Source organism: Acipenser ruthenus, chromosome 6, assembly GCF_902713425.1.
Source record: "Acipenser ruthenus chromosome 6, fAciRut3.2 maternal haplotype, whole genome shotgun sequence".
NCBI classification, from domain to species: domain Eukaryota; kingdom Metazoa; phylum Chordata; class Actinopteri; order Acipenseriformes; family Acipenseridae; genus Acipenser; species Acipenser ruthenus.
The window spans coordinates 28,252,269-28,269,353 of record NC_081194.1 but is presented as its reverse complement, the minus strand read 5'-3'; the positions used below and the strand labels follow the sequence as shown (position 1 = coordinate 28,269,353).

Here is a 17,085-nt window from a genome sequence, read left to right as displayed (position 1 = left end):
GTCTTGCCTACAACCTGCATTTCAATTTCTAATTAAGGCTTGGGAGTGCTGTTTTTTTTTTCCCCTACACTTTTCTAACTTAAATACTTACACTATTAAGAGCAGGCCAAAAAATGGAGGGCTGTTGACATTTATAGCCTGTTATCATAGGTCTTACCAATGAGAAACCAATTTTCTTGGTATAATTTTAGCTTACATCAGCACTTACATTTTTTGTAAACCATGGAGAATGCTTGACTAGTTTAGAAATTAAACATGAACACACAAAATAATGTTTTCATTTATAATCTATCTTAGTCTCAGTTAAATCTACCAAGTAGATATCAACTGAGACTAGTTCCCATTATATAAGAAAATCATTCTGTGGGTTATTGTGATAAGATCCTCTACAAAATCCAAATCATCTCTATATGAAAGTGAATTAATAACACAAGTTTGAGGAAGTTCATTTTGAGCAAGATATTTTGGAGCAACACGGTAACTAGATTTGTATATGTCTGTCTCCAGTTGGTAGCTATCCAACAACACTGGTTATAGTATCGTACTTAGCTTGATTCATGGGTTTGCAGCGATCCTGAATTTCTAAAAGTCGAAACTGATAGGTTTCATTTGTTTTTGTATTGTTATTGTCTGTAGCAGAAAAACTACTAGAAAGTGTATTTTGAGAAGTGAAGCATGTTTAGAACGCAGGTGGTACAGCAAACTAGATGCACTTCTGTGATACTGGAACTTTGACAGTAGATACAAGTAACCCTCTTTCTATCCAATGAACAGTCAGAAAGTTTAAAAAAAAAATAAACATCCCATTCACAAGTCCTTCAATTTGAATGATTTGCTAATTTTATATTCAAACGATGACTACACTCATTCAATCCTGGCATGCACTAAAAAGGTGTTGCAGGAAATGAATTACAGTATGCTAAGAGGGACAAGACAGGAGTGCGATTAATGTGCGTTTAAGAAATTAACGTCTCCCAAAAATGATTGCGTTAAATCTTTGAAGTTAACTGTGATTAATTGACAGCCCTAATACAAACAAATAGGAAAATTGCTGCCACCCAACAACCTTTGCTCAGGTCCTCACAGGGGATCAAATCCATTGAAAAAAGTGTTTCATCATACATGCAGTCATGCAATGAACTGGAGTGGTTGACTTGCTTCTTATGTAAGCTGCCTTTCAGTATGTGTGACAAACAAAAGATGATCATAATCTGCCACATGCCAATTAGAACAACCTGTAATCAAGTTGCAACCACGACTACTGACCTGTCTACCAAGGAAGACTGGCTGGTGACAGCTCTATTCTGTTTATCTGTTGCTATGGAGATCCTCTGATGTTGTACTTTAAAAGGGAGTTGAAGAGTTAAGCAATTTGAAAACTAAAAAAGAATGTTTGACACTTCTATTTTTTAAACTGTCTTGACTACAGTATAACATACACCTTCAACTTGTTTTTACACTAGAGTTGAAACACTTCTAATTAAATGGGCAAATAAAGCCCTAGTAATTAACACTTGCATCTATCCAACAAATGGAACAGACGTTTTGCATATAAATAATTACACATATCTCAACTCTTTTCTCCAAATCAGAATTCCAATTCAAAATTTACATGCCATTTTTAGATTTCTGCAGCGATCGCCCACTAATTTTACTGTCACCATAGAACAGAGGTTTTCAAACTGGGGGGGGGGGCACAACAAGGTGCATCGTACCAAAGCTTCATTGGACAATATTCCATCATTGCCCCTTAGCGCCCAAACCAACGTGTGAATGTGACGGATGTTATTTGTTCTCGCTAGCGATCAGTTGTGCTAACGTTACGCAGCAAACCACAGGAAAGAATGGAGCACTTTTTTAAACATAAAGTTGAGGATATTGATCCAGACGAAAGAGCAGGTAAAGCCGAGCAAAAAAAGAACAGGAAATACCAGTCCTCTTACTTGGACTTGGGATGTACATGTATTGGTTCAGACGAACATCGGCGACCACAATGTGTTGTTTGTGCAGATGTTCTTGCCAATGATGAAACCAAACAAACTAAAACATCATCTAGAGACCAAACATCCTGCCCTCAAAGTTAAGCCACGAGACAAGGAGGTTAATAGAAGAAAGCAGCGCTACACCTGCCAAAGAACGAAGCATCGTACACTGTCTCCTACCAAACTAAATAGCAAGAAGTGGAAAAGCTCATACGATTGGTGAAGGTGTCAGCAGCGATTGAAATGACATCGATAGTATGTGGAAGGAAAGTTGCTGATCAGTCTCATTCCACTATGACAACATGGTTAGCCGCAGAATTGCTGATATGGCAGAAGACATTGAGGTGCAGCTTGTTGAAGCACTGAGGCAAAGCCCACTTTTCGTGCCAATGGAGCCCAAATAATGGTTTACGTTCGATACATCAGCTGATCGTATGTTTTTGATGAACTCTCACTCCACGCTTCACCAACACTTACTCGACCAGCGCTTTCACGTTTTACTGAGCTATTTGGCTGACTTATTTGACAAGCTCAATTAACTTAACCTTTCTTTACAGGGTAAGAACTGTAACATTTTGATCGCACAGGAAAAAGTACAGTGCTTTTCCCAAAAACATTTCAGAATATATTTTCCCGAAAGTGAGTCAAATGAATTGCAGGATTTTGCCAACGTTCAAAAATCCGTTTTCAGAGAACGAGTCTAAGAGGATTTGATTGATGTTGCAGGAGACTCTGTTTTGAGAGATCATTTCAAAGTTATGCCTGTTCATCAGTTCTGGCCCTCAATTCAAAAAGAGTTCACTGAATTGTCACAAACAGCTGCCTCAACATATCTGTGCGAAGCTGAGTTTTCTTCTCTTATTTACATTTAGTAAAGTTCAGCTGGGAGCTATAACCAAGCATGAGGTAGTTTGAGGTGGCATTTTACAGGAAACATCTACAGAGTTGATATAGCCATACCCTTCTCAAATCTGTTGTATTTACCCACCTCCCATCACCACACAGCTACTTTGCTACTGCATTCCTGCAGAAAACATACCTCTCTCTGGCCTCCACAAATACAAATACAGATGCTTAACATTGCAAAGCATTTGTTTAACGAATACTGGTGTGACACATATAAACGGAGTAAAAAGCAGCATTCACCCAGTTACGCATAATACAGTTCAAAGCAGAAAACCAAAATAGCTAAATTTGCAAGAGCATGGACAGATGGGAATTGCACTGACAGTCCCAGGGAGTGCTTATTAAGCTGGCACATCTTGTTAGCACTCTTTGTTTTTAGCTCAAACTGTTTCTCTATTAAAAACTAAAATGATGCTCCAGTACTTACGATTTATCTCTTTTGCGCATGTGCCGTCTCTGAGGACTCGCTTGCCTTCGACGTGGTGACAACGACTTGCCTCTTCGCTCTTTAATAGGAGACTGGGCTGTTGAGGACTTCAGTATCTGGGAAAGGAAAAAAAGGGTTTAAAGTGAGAGAAATATAGAATGAAAACTGCTTCATATTAATATGTGATCAATGGTCTTGCTCAGCAGAGGTGGCAGACTGAAAGTACTGCAGACTTACATAATCACCTCTGTTTAACCCACAGCTAGAACTGGAAGGAACACACTTTAGAGAATACAAGTATAGTTAAGTGTTAGGTATACCTTGTCCTTGGTCTCTTGTTTTCTGCCAACAAAGATGGTAATAAGCACCAGTTATTTTTGAAGTGCAGTGAACATTTCTCCAATATGAGTAGGAAGATTACCATATCTCATTTTATATTTGGAACCAAATTAGAAATGGCTTTGGATGAATACTAAACTGGCCTACTGTATGGAGGTTTAGCCACTACCCTCAACCTAAACAGCCATATTGAGGTCACAGCCATATCAAATTGCAGCACACCTGGCATTTCTATGTCATTTACTTGTACTGAAAACAAAACCCTTTAAAAGTTTACTGTGCTGTGCCAATGTAATAGCTCACAATGTAATAGCTCACAATGTAATAGCTCACAATGTAATAGCTCACAATGTAATAGCTCACAATGTAATAGCTCACAATGTAATAGCTCACAATGTAAGAGCTCACAATGTAATAGCTCACAATGTAATAGCTCACAATGTAAGAGCTCACAATGTAAGAGCTCACAATGTAATAGCTCACAATGTAATAGCTCACAATGTAATAGCTCACAATGTAATAGCTCACAATGTAATAGCTCACAATGGCACAGTATAATCTTTTAAAGGGTTTTGTTTTCAATACAAGTGAATGACATAGTCATGCCAGGTGTGCTGCAACTTGATAAAAGCCTTGAAAATTTGAAAAACAGAATCAAATCCAATGATGGATCAAATCGCACTACTGAGATAATTAAAATTGGCGATTATGAAAATCTAACATTTAATAGTGCTTGCGAGTCTCTTTAGTGCATTTCTGTCTGTATAAATATGTAAAATGCCAGAGATGGTCCTCCCAGAGGGAAAATGTACTGTCTCTTATTTCCTGGTGAAATTCTTAAGAATCTCATTTTCTTCTTATCTGAATCAACTGTTTCTACTGAAACCACAATTGAAGACACAATTTTTTAAATACATTAAAAAACAAAAAAAAACAAAACAACATAGCGTATTTGAGAAACTTGAGCAGATAAAAAGAAATACATTTGATTTGGTCATTTGCCATTTCGCCCACTACCCTCTCACAAACATGTCTCTAATATTTAACACGTAATAAATATTATTATTATTATTTGTTTATTTAGCAGACGCCTTTATCCAAGGCGACTTACAGAGACTAGGGTGTGTGAACTATGCATCAGCTGCAGAGTCATTTACAACTACATCTCACCCGAAAGACGGAGCACAAGGAGGTTAAGTGACTTGCTCAGGGTCACACAATGAGTCAGTGGCTGAGGTGGGATTTTAACAGGGGACCTTCTGGTTACAAGCCCTTTTCTTTAACCACTGGACCACACAGCCTCCTCTATGTGAAATGAAGTCTTTATCATATTCTGAAAGGTGAAAGCTCTACTAACCTTGTGTATACTGCTGCTTTAGAATAATATAACTCAAGCAATGATAGTCTGTATTACTAACTGAATAGTAAGTAACTGTTTCAAATCCCCCCCCCCCCCCCCCCCCCTTGCAGCCTCTGGCTAAAGCAAGCTGTTCTGTCCCAAAATTATACCAAACATTACAGAACTAGATTTGATACAGTATTGCAGTTTGCTTTGGGAATAAGTTGGAAGTGACGAGATTTTTCAAGACTGGCTGCATTCATGTAAAACTTGATGGGTTCAACAAACTTTTGTTCACAGATTGCATTTTACCATTTATGAGACGTGTTTGACTAGAACATTGTACTTGCTTGCTTACAGTGCAAATGAGACCTCCAGGGACAACTATACAGTATTTGCGATGATATAATCTGTCCTCGGTACATCTTAAAGTTTACATATGCTGAACTTAGAAGTCTACCAGAACAGAATTAAACAACTTATTTTTGTTATTTTGCATAAAATGTTAATTATTGAGATTTATAATACACAAACAGTAATATAAGTTGGTGCAAGATTTTACTGTTTGACCAAGCATCTCTTAAATCAGTATTCACTGTTGGTTTGCGTTGTCTTGGTTTGTCAAACATCATACCCACGTGAACACTGCCAACAGAATGTAGTCGTTGCTGAGAAGAGTTTCAAACCACAAGAACAACTGTCACTTAACAACCTGATCAGCACTGCCTTCCAACTTTCTGCTTGACGTGCTTAGCAACAGCTTTGCTCATAATCAACAAGGTGAAACAGAAACTCTTAAGAAAAAGCCATGCATAGTTTCAACAGAATCCAGCAGGGTTTTCAAAATACATAGCCCTCAACAGCTCACAATTGGAGGAGCAGTTGTAAATATACGTAAGGTAGGACATAATGTGCGTACTTATGTAAAGCTCTACGTTTTTTTCTATCACGTACAGTAACATAACACTGAAAGCTCACTGACCTTCATTCTCATGTCCCGTGCATGTTTCTCCATCTCCTTGCGCATCTCCTCGTGTGCCATCTTGCTGGAGGTGAGCACCAGGTACTTCCACTCGATGGGCTGGAACACGTGCGGGTCGTGGGGCACATATAGTCCTATCTTCACCTTCTTCACTGTGTGCAGATACTTGCGGTAGGAGTCCTCGAACTCAAAGATGAGCTCGCTCAGGGTCCGGAAGGCTAGAGGCTTGTCCATAAGGTCTGGCCTCCTGCTCATGCCCAGTGAGCCGTATCGCCCATTGCAGTATACACCCAGGACCACGTGGTGGAAGTAGTTCCCGGAGAACTGCGTTTTAAAGCTGATGGGAAAGCGCTCCATAGAGGTAAGCCCATTGGTCAGGTAGCTGAGTAGGACAATGTTAAAGAATAGATGTTGTCTTCAGAGTGCAGGTCAAAGTAAATTGTAAATCATGAGGCCACAGCTAGTAAAGTACTTCAACTACAACTAACAAAGGAGGCCATGGTTGTTTTTTTTTAAATTTTTCTAACCATTTACTATAAATATGAATTCAAATTCCAACACAGATTCATTTTAGCTGGTTTCAGTGAATGGTTACAATGTTGGCACAATGGAAATGTTCTAGGACTTTGAGTTATTAGTTTCCCAAGATCTGGGAATGCTATCTCCAAGGGTGAATAAAAACACTGGAATCTACCAAGACAAAAAGCTGCCACAACATTTGATCCACAAAATATCACACATCTCCAAAGACTTAGTGCCCTTTTCACATGCTATCAGAGCTTGTACCTAGACAGAAACCTATATCAAAGTTCTTTGAACAAGTAGCACCATGGCAAAAAAAATATTTCTGTTTGCACCAAGTATATCAATAAGTGTTCAACAGACCATAGTATCTTATTCTTACCATGCCCTTAATATACTCACATTTTAGATGCAATTCCAAATCTGAATTCTCATGTATTGGGGTAGTACATGTTATATTTGTCAACCAATATTTACTTAAAACCATGTGACAGGCCACGTTCCTCATAGTTGTCTTATCATTAATTGCCAAAGCAAACAAAACATGCTTTCTATTTCTTGCAAACATGAAATAAAGTATTTTATGTTATTTTATTTTTTAATGTTACTGAGAGTTGATACACAACACTGAGTTTTAATTGTTAAAAAAAAGTATTGTTTCGAAATAGAATGACTACTTTCCTCAATACACTAGAAAAGGTGTGGAATAAATGTTTGCTTTGCCCTTTAGACTATTTTAACGTTCAGCAATTTTGGTCTGTACAAATCAATGCTCATTAAATGTAGTTCATTTAGGCTGATAACGGGATGAAAAAGGAGTACTGTTGAAGAACTTTCTGTTTTATCAACACACATTTCATCAAATATTAATCCCCTACAGAGCATGGAAGTTTGACCTACATAAATGAAATGTTCAATCTCAGGGAAAATTATCTTGAAGGATATTTCAGCTTCCCACTGGAGATACAACGCATTGGAACACTGGGAACAGTCCCTTTGAATTGAGCACTCACGTCCTCCGAAACGAGTGCAGTCAGCTGGTTGCTTTTTTTCACTCTGCAAGACTGCCGTGCAGCCACATTCAGAACTTACAGCGTCGGAGGACAACGTAGTTCTGAATTGCATTCAGGCCGGCCTGCAGGCACCCGGCCAGCCACCAGGGTTGCTGGTGTGCGGTGAGCCAAGCACTCCCTAGCCGGCCTAACCCCTATCCCGCCTGGGCAGCACTTGGCCAATTGCGCACCGCCCCCTGGGAACTCCCGTCCACGGTCGGCAGTGGCATCGCTTGGATTCGAACCGGCGATCTCCAAGCTATAGGGCACATCCTGCACTCCGGGTGGAGTGCCTTTACCCGATGTGCCACTCGGGAGCCCCCAGAAAAGGAAATTCTTAAATCAAATTTTAAAAAAATTAAAAAAAAAGACTTGACTACTGTGCTTACAAGGCTTAAAATCCAGTAGAGTAAAGACAAGAAAGCTTTGATAAAAGGTTAAATAGCAACCAACAGCCACCTGCTCTGATCCTAATAAATAAATAAATAAACAAATAAATAAATAAATTAAATTAAATGAATAAATCTTGTGTTACTTAAAACTTTCTGCAGATCTCCAAGGAAAAAAAGAAAATGTGGAAAGACAAGTCTTTGATTTTACAGCCAACTAGTTCAAGGCATTATACTGTATACTGCAGAACTGATTACATGACATGTTACACAGTTCAGTTTCTCTGCATAACATTGCTTCAAATAGGGGGGTAATTCACAAAGCCATTCATTTCAAATTGTCATTTGCACAATTATTATAAAAAGTAGAAAAACACCCATTTAAGTTACAAAATAAACACAGGAATTAAACTGTTCATTTCTATTCTTGTAACATCAACAGGTTTTGTTTTCTCTTTTAACAAAAATTGTGCTAACGACACATGCTAATGGAGTTAAAAAGGGCATTGTGAAACCCCCATGTGTTTTTGCCCCTTTTAGTTCCTAATAAAATGGCCACAGCCTGCTCAACCACAGTACAACAATAAAGGACAGCCATCATGATATTCATATTTTGTTCTTTCCTACACTTTGATGCTGTTGATATGACCATGTTGCCACCCACTAGAATGCTTCGAAGCTGATGGCGCATGAAAAAAGATACTGACGATCTGGATTTTTGTTTCACATCATTTCCTTCTGAATAAGCATCTGTTAGTGTGGTCTTAACCATGCTCTGTAGCTCTCTCTCCCTCTCATAGATGCCAGACTGACACTTCATTGTTACTCTGCTTGCAGGTTATTGTATTAGACTGCACTCATGAAATAAATATGCTTCAGAATGTAGGAGACTGAATGAGTGCTATGAATATTGAATTCCACAACTGGCCTCCATTGAATCATAAATTTAAACACTGTCCTTGCGGCATTTCCTCCAGTTACTCAGATACATATTTTATATTTTTGAAAAGGTTAGGAATTACAACATGAGAGACTGAGGCTGTACCTATACCTATCAATGGTGAGAGGTTTCCCAAAAATGTCTTGCCAATGAGCAGTATTCAAGAGAAGAGGGCAGGTCTGTCTGTAAAGTTAGCATTTAGAGCCAGCTGTGGTGAATTCTGGTAGGGATGTTAATAGTAAACAGTTAAAATGTGTTCCTATATGTTGGATGTTTAGAATTTCTCATGAACTACTGCCATAATATATATGTCAAATATAGTTCTATATATATTTTTAATTTTATATTTAATTTTTATAATTTATTTTTATATTTAATTTTAGTCTTTTCCATACAACATACATCTTATACACATTGTGGTAAAGTATGGGGAAAGGTTGTAGAGGTACATTGGTCTAAGAATATAGTGCAGTGTCTATCCACTGTAGCGGTGATCAGATGGGAAAGTAGTCTTAACTGTTTAAACAGAGAAGTCAGGACTACATTTCCCAGCATGCACCACACTAGGTAAATTGAAGCAGTACTAAGAATCACCTGGTATTAATAATAATTGACCGAATCTTGACTCTGAGTGTAACGTGTGTGTATATATATATATGCTCTTTGAGCTAAAATATATATATATATATATATATATATATATATATATATATATATATATATATATATATATATATATATATATATATATATATACACATACACACACACACACACACACACACACACACTGTATTAGCTCAAAGAGCCAATGTTTCGATATGTTGTACATATCTTTCTCAAGGGAGCCTGTGTTTGAATCAAAACATTGGAGGTATTTATAGGTGTTTGAAGGCATGACAACTACTTGTTATTGTTTACATTCAAATCCATGATTTATTCTTACATGATGTAATGGTGTTATGACATCATTTTTACTTATATCTTTAAATCTGTAATTAATTCTAATGAACATTATTTTATATAAACTTATATTTATATTATCATGCAATGTACAAATTTACTTTTGAATGAATTTTGCTTATTTATTTAAATGTTATATATTTATTGGAGTTAATTAGTTCATTCTTTTCTGTTGAGTCCCGCTGGCATAATCGTGTTCAGTCTATTTATCCATTTACTTTCTTTTATTCTTCTATATGTCGCATTGTCTAATTTGAGCTGTTCTAATACTACAAACTTTACATCATTTATGTCATGTCCTTGACTGGTGAAGTGCTGTACTGTTGGTTCATTCATTTTTTTTATATCTAATTAATAAAAGGTGGTTCTGAATTATTTTATATAAAGTTGTTCCAGTCTCTCCAACATATTTGATTTCATCACATTTTTCACAGGCTATTCCATAAACAACATTGCTATATTTACAGTAGGTATTAGTTTTTAGTGGATATGTGTTGTTCTTATGTTTAATTATATTTTTACTTTTGTCCACATATTTACACACTTTACATGTACTAGTGCAAGTATTTGTAGAACCTATTTTGTCAATTATTCTTTTATGTTTACTGTGAACTAAAATATCAGCTAAATTAGCTTCTCTTTTGAATGCTACAACTGGGGCCTTAAGAAATACTTTTTTCAATTTTTCTGAATTATGTAGAATCCGCAAGTGTTTCCAAACTATCTTAGAAATATTGGGCAAAAGTTTAGAGTAAGTCATTACTAATGGGACTCTTTTGACCTTTTTATCTCTATTTTTATAATCTAGTAGATCATCTCTTTTTAGTTTATCCACTTTTTCAACTCCTAATTATTTCTTTGTATCCTCTTTTTACATTTCTTTGTTTTACATAGTCACTTTCTTTTAAGCATATTCTTCGTATTCTTATTCCTAGACCCTTTGGGATTGCCCATTTAGTGTGTATTGGATGTGCAGAGGACATGTGTAAATACTGGTACATGTCAGTCTCAGTTGAACCATCTTCAAGTTTTACTATGGTATCTAAAAATTATATTTATTTTCTTGTCCATTGAAGGTCCACGTTAATATTACTGTGTATTTCATTTGCCATTTTATGAAACTGGAAAAGAGATTCTTCTCCATGTGTCCAAACCCCTACAAACCGAATGTATTCTAAAAGGTATGTACTGGCAAAATGCATTCCTAATTTAGATCCTATTGCTGTACCATTGTTTTGTTTGTAATTCTTATCAACAAATGTAAAATAACTGTTTTCTAAAACTACGTTGATCATGTTCAGCACTTCTGCGGTTGGTATTGATTTATCTAGTGTTAGGATTTCCTCTTGCTAGGCCTGTTCTTGCATTATGTGGCTGCATGTATTTTTTAAATTCTTTTGATATAATGCCTTTATTGTAAAGTCTCTCAGCAATTTCCTTAACCTCTTTTACAGATTTATTGATCTTATTGCTTTTAACTTCTTCATATGTATCTGTATTATTTAATTCACATTTTACAGATTTCATATAGTCATATAATGGAATGTCTCTCTCTCTGGAATTAATCATACCAAAATAACAGCACTCTAATGGAGGGTTCTTCTGATAGGTTACAATGATTCCCAATATGTTAAGGTTTGAGATCACAATTGTAGATTGAAATTTAAATAAACAAGATCCTACAAATACCACCACTGTCTATTTTAAACACATTCTCTTGAGCAAGGTCAAAATCTTTCTGAAACATTGGACTGCTGGCTCTTTTGAGCATACAATTAAGTTTAAACATTAAAATCTGTTTAAATGTTTAGGAAAATCAGGACAAGGGCAGACTTCACCAGAACGAATTACACAAACAGCCTCAAGATGGGAATTAAGTTTCACTCACTGCTGACCAAGCAAACACCATGACACAGTTTGATTTCCAAATTTTTCCCGGAACTCATAACTAGGAGTCCAGCACTGTCCTCCTTGAATCTACAGTACATAATTGATCTGAACCCAGCTGTGTTTAAAACAAGCAGAAAGAAAATTATACAAGAGCTTATCCCTCTTAAACAAGAGAAGGTTGTCTTCCAAGCATTCATTGTAAAACATATGCCTTGTGACCTCTTACAGTTTGGTTCTGACCAATTCATCTTAAAGCAAAATAATAATAATAACAATAATAATAATAATAATAATAATAATAATAATAATAATAATAATAATAATAATAATAATCTTTATTTATAGAGCACCTTTCATGGCGCAAGGTTCAAGGCACTTCACGCAGGTTAAAATAGAACAACAATTACAAAGACAAATATTATAAAAACACAAAGGTATTATTAGTATTCAAGAATCCATTAAATTGCTTAACACTACAGTTTCAAGGACCATAGCTAAAAAAGGAAGATGTGAAATTGGTCCAAAATTACTCAGAACTGAGCTGTCAAAGGTTTTTTAAGAAGGGGCTTTACCAAAGCAGTTTTAAAAGAAGATGGAACTATTCCAGTTTCCAATTAACTATTTATAAATCGCAAGAATATCATTACATAGGTAGCTAAGGACATCCTTCAGAAACTTGTTGGAATGGGATCCTGGTTGCAGGTTTCATCTGCATTACAATCATATTTAGATCAATCATATTTATATCCTGTACAGTAATTAATGAAAATGATTCAAATCACTGGTTTCCCCAGTCTGTCTGAATATTTAAATCAGAACCATAGACTGGAATTTGTTCCCTAACAGTCTTTATTTTATTTTGTAAGTAATTTAGAAATTCTTCACACTTAGTAGATGACACTTCTAGGTTACTAACAGGTGAAAATGAAGGATTGTTTATCTTAAAACAAGAGTTCTCAAGTTTCAACAGCAATAGCTCAGAAGCTGAAGTGAAAGGACAGCAATGAGGAATCCTTCAAAACAAATAGCAGCAGGGCAGGAACCCCCGACTACTGCTCTCCTATTAGAACCACTTAAAAGGATTAAAGAATATCAAATTACCCATAATGCAGTAATATGAACTACTGAAAGGGAGATATCACATGGTAGAAAAGCATTATAGTTGCTGCTGAAACCTTCCTGGATTGCATTTTGTAATATTAATAAAACAATTGCATTTAATGGTTTTAAGGGCTAACCGTCTTCTTATAAGAACTGTGTAGTCCAAAAGGGCTACCAAGAGCCAGTTGTGAAAAGAAGACGGTCTTAGACATTAAGTAACAAGCTCTTTCAGTTTTTACCAATTTTCAAAAATATATTATTCGTTTTTACACATGGACCTCCAAGTGCTCATGGTGCATTGAAAATGTGATGGTAAATAGGTGGATGCACTTTAAGCTGTGAATTTTTGAATGAAAAGGCTTAATGGGCTACTTTTGAACTGTTTTAATCAAGTACCAGAATGTCATAGTAAAACCCATTGGTGAAATTACGCATAAGTCGACTAAGCAAATTAAGACATACTAGACTGTTCGTGAAACAGATATTTGGATTAGCTATGAGTGATTTATGATTTAGTATACCCTGTTCTGGGAAACACATCACAATTGTCATTCCGCCCACAAAAGTGCCACTTGTTGTTTTGAGTGTGTCAGAAACAAAATCAGTTCCAATGTGTCAGCTCAAGCCTTGCTTCATTGGTGTCTTAAGGGTGAATAGTTCATAGCACACTAAATTCCCCAACACAGCTAAGTGACTTCCTTTTGTTCAGATGACAGGGGTTCAAAATTAACATCCAAATGCCAGCCTGAGCTATTTTTAGCCAGGGTCAAGCTGCAGGGTTTAGGTTACAATTGGCAGGCCATCTGTTTCAGAATTGCCACTAGGTGGGTTGGATTTAAGCACCACAAACTTGTGAGGTAGAGTATAGTCTGTTCACACATGAAGATTAAATGCACAATCAGCTTGAGTTTATAGGGCAAGTCCATTTAAAACAGTCACAGGGGGGTACATACTTCAATAGTTTATTTCCAATTCACAATCTGTTTAGTGAACTAAAAACACAGTATTGTAGTGCATTTAATTAAGTCAAGGCCATTTCAGAATATTCCTTAATAACCATTTGAAATAAGCCATGTACCCCTGTTCTAGTATATAGTGTGTCTATGTAAATCTTGGATTCATTCATGATGAACAGAATCATTTTCAAAATTTGTCTAAATATATATTTAGTTTGGTATATGTTAGAAATTCATATTCACCTAGTTGAAGACTACACAGAGATTCCAATCTAATGAAAAACAAGAGTGTTTACCGACGTATATATTTTTCAGCAAATGTGTATTTCCCCTTTTCTTCGAAATATGTATTATTCCTGCAGTCTTTTGAAAACAACTGGTTGCATGTACAACACTATGAAGTTACACTAGGATACTGGATCTTTAAGTGTAAATGAATAAATCTCAATAGTCCTTGCTCTAGTGTATGGTTAATACCCAGCAGTAAGTTGTCAAACAAAACTTTTGAGAAAGTTACCCTCTTATTTCTTTTGTGGCACACCTGTATTAGAAAAGGGAACATGGACTATTTATAACTTGACAAATATGACTCACGCCTCAAGATGCTAAACTAAAAAAAAGTGTCAGTAACTTTACAAAAATACAGCAGTAGAAATTGCATTAAAATATATACAAAAATTGCAAAACTCACTTAAAGGAACTGTTAATACACAGCGATTTCTTGCATGCTATTGTGAAACTGCTCGCTCCTAACAGACCGTTCTATAACTGGTAAGATATGTTACGGGGCGCCATGAGAGAGCCCTCTGATATTGAACGCACCCATGTCCTCTTTCTTTTTGTTATGCCATTTCTTTTCACATTCCTCAGCCTTATTATCATCAGTCATAATTGCTTTCTCAATTTTTACAGCATTTACAAAGGAGACAAAATATGTCTTCCTGTATTTCGTGCTATTTTCAGCTGTTTGTTGATGTAATTTTCAAAGGTATATGAACTAAAGATATTTTGATATCAACAAACTGTCTAAATGATGGTATCCATCGCCATCACGTATCCGTGGTAAAGACAACCCGACAGTATATTAGTCTCTAACATGTTAGCTGCTAGCCTGTTGCCATAGTAATGCTTGTTGCCATAGTAATGGTAAGGCCAAAATATAGAGTATACCAAAATGCAAATAAATAAATAAACACATATATAAATAATATTATAAATGACACTTGTAGTTTAACATAGCTAATAAGAACATAGCTAATAGGTTGATTTAGTAAATATTACCTTGCTTCACAATTTCCATGGATGTCCACAACATGAAAGACATTGAAAAAAGTATACAACACTGTTCTTAGTACAACACTATAACAAAAATGATCACAAGTATGTGAATAAAATATATATCCTCGCCACAGCTGGTGTGACAAACATGCATACACATGGACGGATGACCGTCACCACTGTATCCCTGTCGTCCGGGATTTCATCCCCTGCGAGAGATAACAAATTGAGTAAGTCAAAAGAAATCCAGTCAAGCACCATTAAAAGGATACATCCCAAGTATCACAGCTTCAAGGCATTTTATAGGAAGAGATACCCGTATCATTTCTCTCGCCGTCTCCATCAACCTAAAAAGATACAACAGAAACCAGTATTGTGAATGTCGGCATTTCACTCTAGACTTCTCGGTTTTGATCAGCAATGTTATACTTGGAACACATGAGTCTCTAAATAGTATGCAGTATAGCCATTTGTCCACACACTTGCTTACACAACCCAGCCCCCTTGTGCCCAACATGCGGGGTTCAGCAGCCTGGTTTTGAAAACAGGGCCCCCAGCGGACTTGGCCATGATATTTTCTGCCATTTTTTGTAGTTTAACTTAGTTATTTATTTTAGAAATGTCTTGTTGAACATTATGAATGAACAAAACGATCAATATCTGTTTGATAGAAATTATTTCTAAATTATTTTGAAAGAGCTAATGGAACATAAACACATTTCAACACTGCATGGCATTTATGACTAATGACTTTACCATTTACCATTGGAATAAAGGACTGCATTAAACCATGCTGGGCCAGACACACGAGAGGCTGCTTGCTTGCTGAACTGAGTGTATGGAAACACGACTTTCGTAACTTAATGATGTTAAGATGAGATTTAAGACTCAAGCCCTTTGTAGATGACAAATGCATTATAATAAGGGACACAAAACTGTTTTAAGTATTAGTTACTAGTATTGTAACAGTTTTGCACTTAAGTTAAGGCCTTGATTAATCTGGCCCTGTTTATTAAAAACATGTTGGGGTTTAAATTTATTGATTAAAGATTATTCTAATGGAGTTAAATGCTGTAGCTTCAAATGTGAACTATACACATAAAGCACTAGCTTCAGAGTGCAACGCATACATCAGAGAATTTAATCACGTGTATTTATTTATTTTTTTAAGTGTACACTTGGTTTGTAGTGCCAGGCATGGGCTGATTCAATTCAATACAATTCAATTCTACGTCACATTCACTAAGCAAAATGCATCCAAATCTAGATCGAACCCTATACTATACTGTATATGTACCGTATCTGACTTTCTTTCATATTATACAGTCGACCCTTGACCCCTTTCACTTTTTGGTCTATTACCCAGTGACAACCCATTCCCCTTTATCAATATTTCAATCCTGGTACCCAACTCAAAGTAGGCTGATGAATTATGTTAGTGGACCAGAGATGTTCTGTACCGTAAATAAAGGTAGTACAGTTTTTTTACACTGTGAAACTCTTTGGTGTTTACTTTGAACCAACTTAAAACCCCTCCTTCTCTAAAATATGTACAGCAAACCAAAAGGGCAGTTATTGCAAGCGAAATGGTCATGCTCAGTGCTACTCACCCACTTAACGGTCTGGTTTTCCTAATTTCAAAGAACTGAGTTCCTGTATGATTGTATCTGTCATTAATAAGATTAAGGAGATTAAACAGGGAAAGAAACACACTTTGTAACTATAAATATGTTCTTAAGCAGCTTTCTATTGCCTTTCATACAAATACAAACACATCAAATATAGTATACACACAGCACAGTATATTATTTAAAAAGTAGGACTTGTTTTTTTGGTTTGACTTCTGTAGGATTGCTAGGGCCAACAATTCCACATAAAGACCTGAACGTGACTGGGTAGTACCATTTTACAGTAAATGGCACCATTTTAAGCATCTGGGTTAAACCCAGACATCACCACAGACCTGCATTTTTCTCTTTTCTATCCAAGGCAGCACTACAAGTTCAATTTAATTCTCAC

At 36.2% G+C, this 17,085-nt stretch overlaps 1 protein-coding gene across 1 annotated transcript in view; it reads right to left on the bottom strand.

The window, feature by feature from the left end:
* Positions 1-17,085, bottom strand: part of LOC117411019 (tubulinyl-Tyr carboxypeptidase 2-like) — a 30,011-nt gene that overhangs the window by 4,756 nt on the left and 8,170 nt on the right. Inside the window, exons 3-6 of the mRNA XM_034018013.3 lie at positions 16,677-16,733; positions 15,339-15,413; positions 5,976-6,357; positions 3,316-3,431 (exon numbers count right to left, since the gene is read on the bottom strand). Coding sequence (XP_033873904.2) covers positions 3,316-3,431; positions 5,976-6,357; positions 15,339-15,413; positions 16,677-16,733 — 630 coding nt within the window. The remainder of the gene's footprint in view (positions 1-3,315; positions 3,432-5,975; positions 6,358-15,338; positions 15,414-16,676; positions 16,734-17,085) is intronic.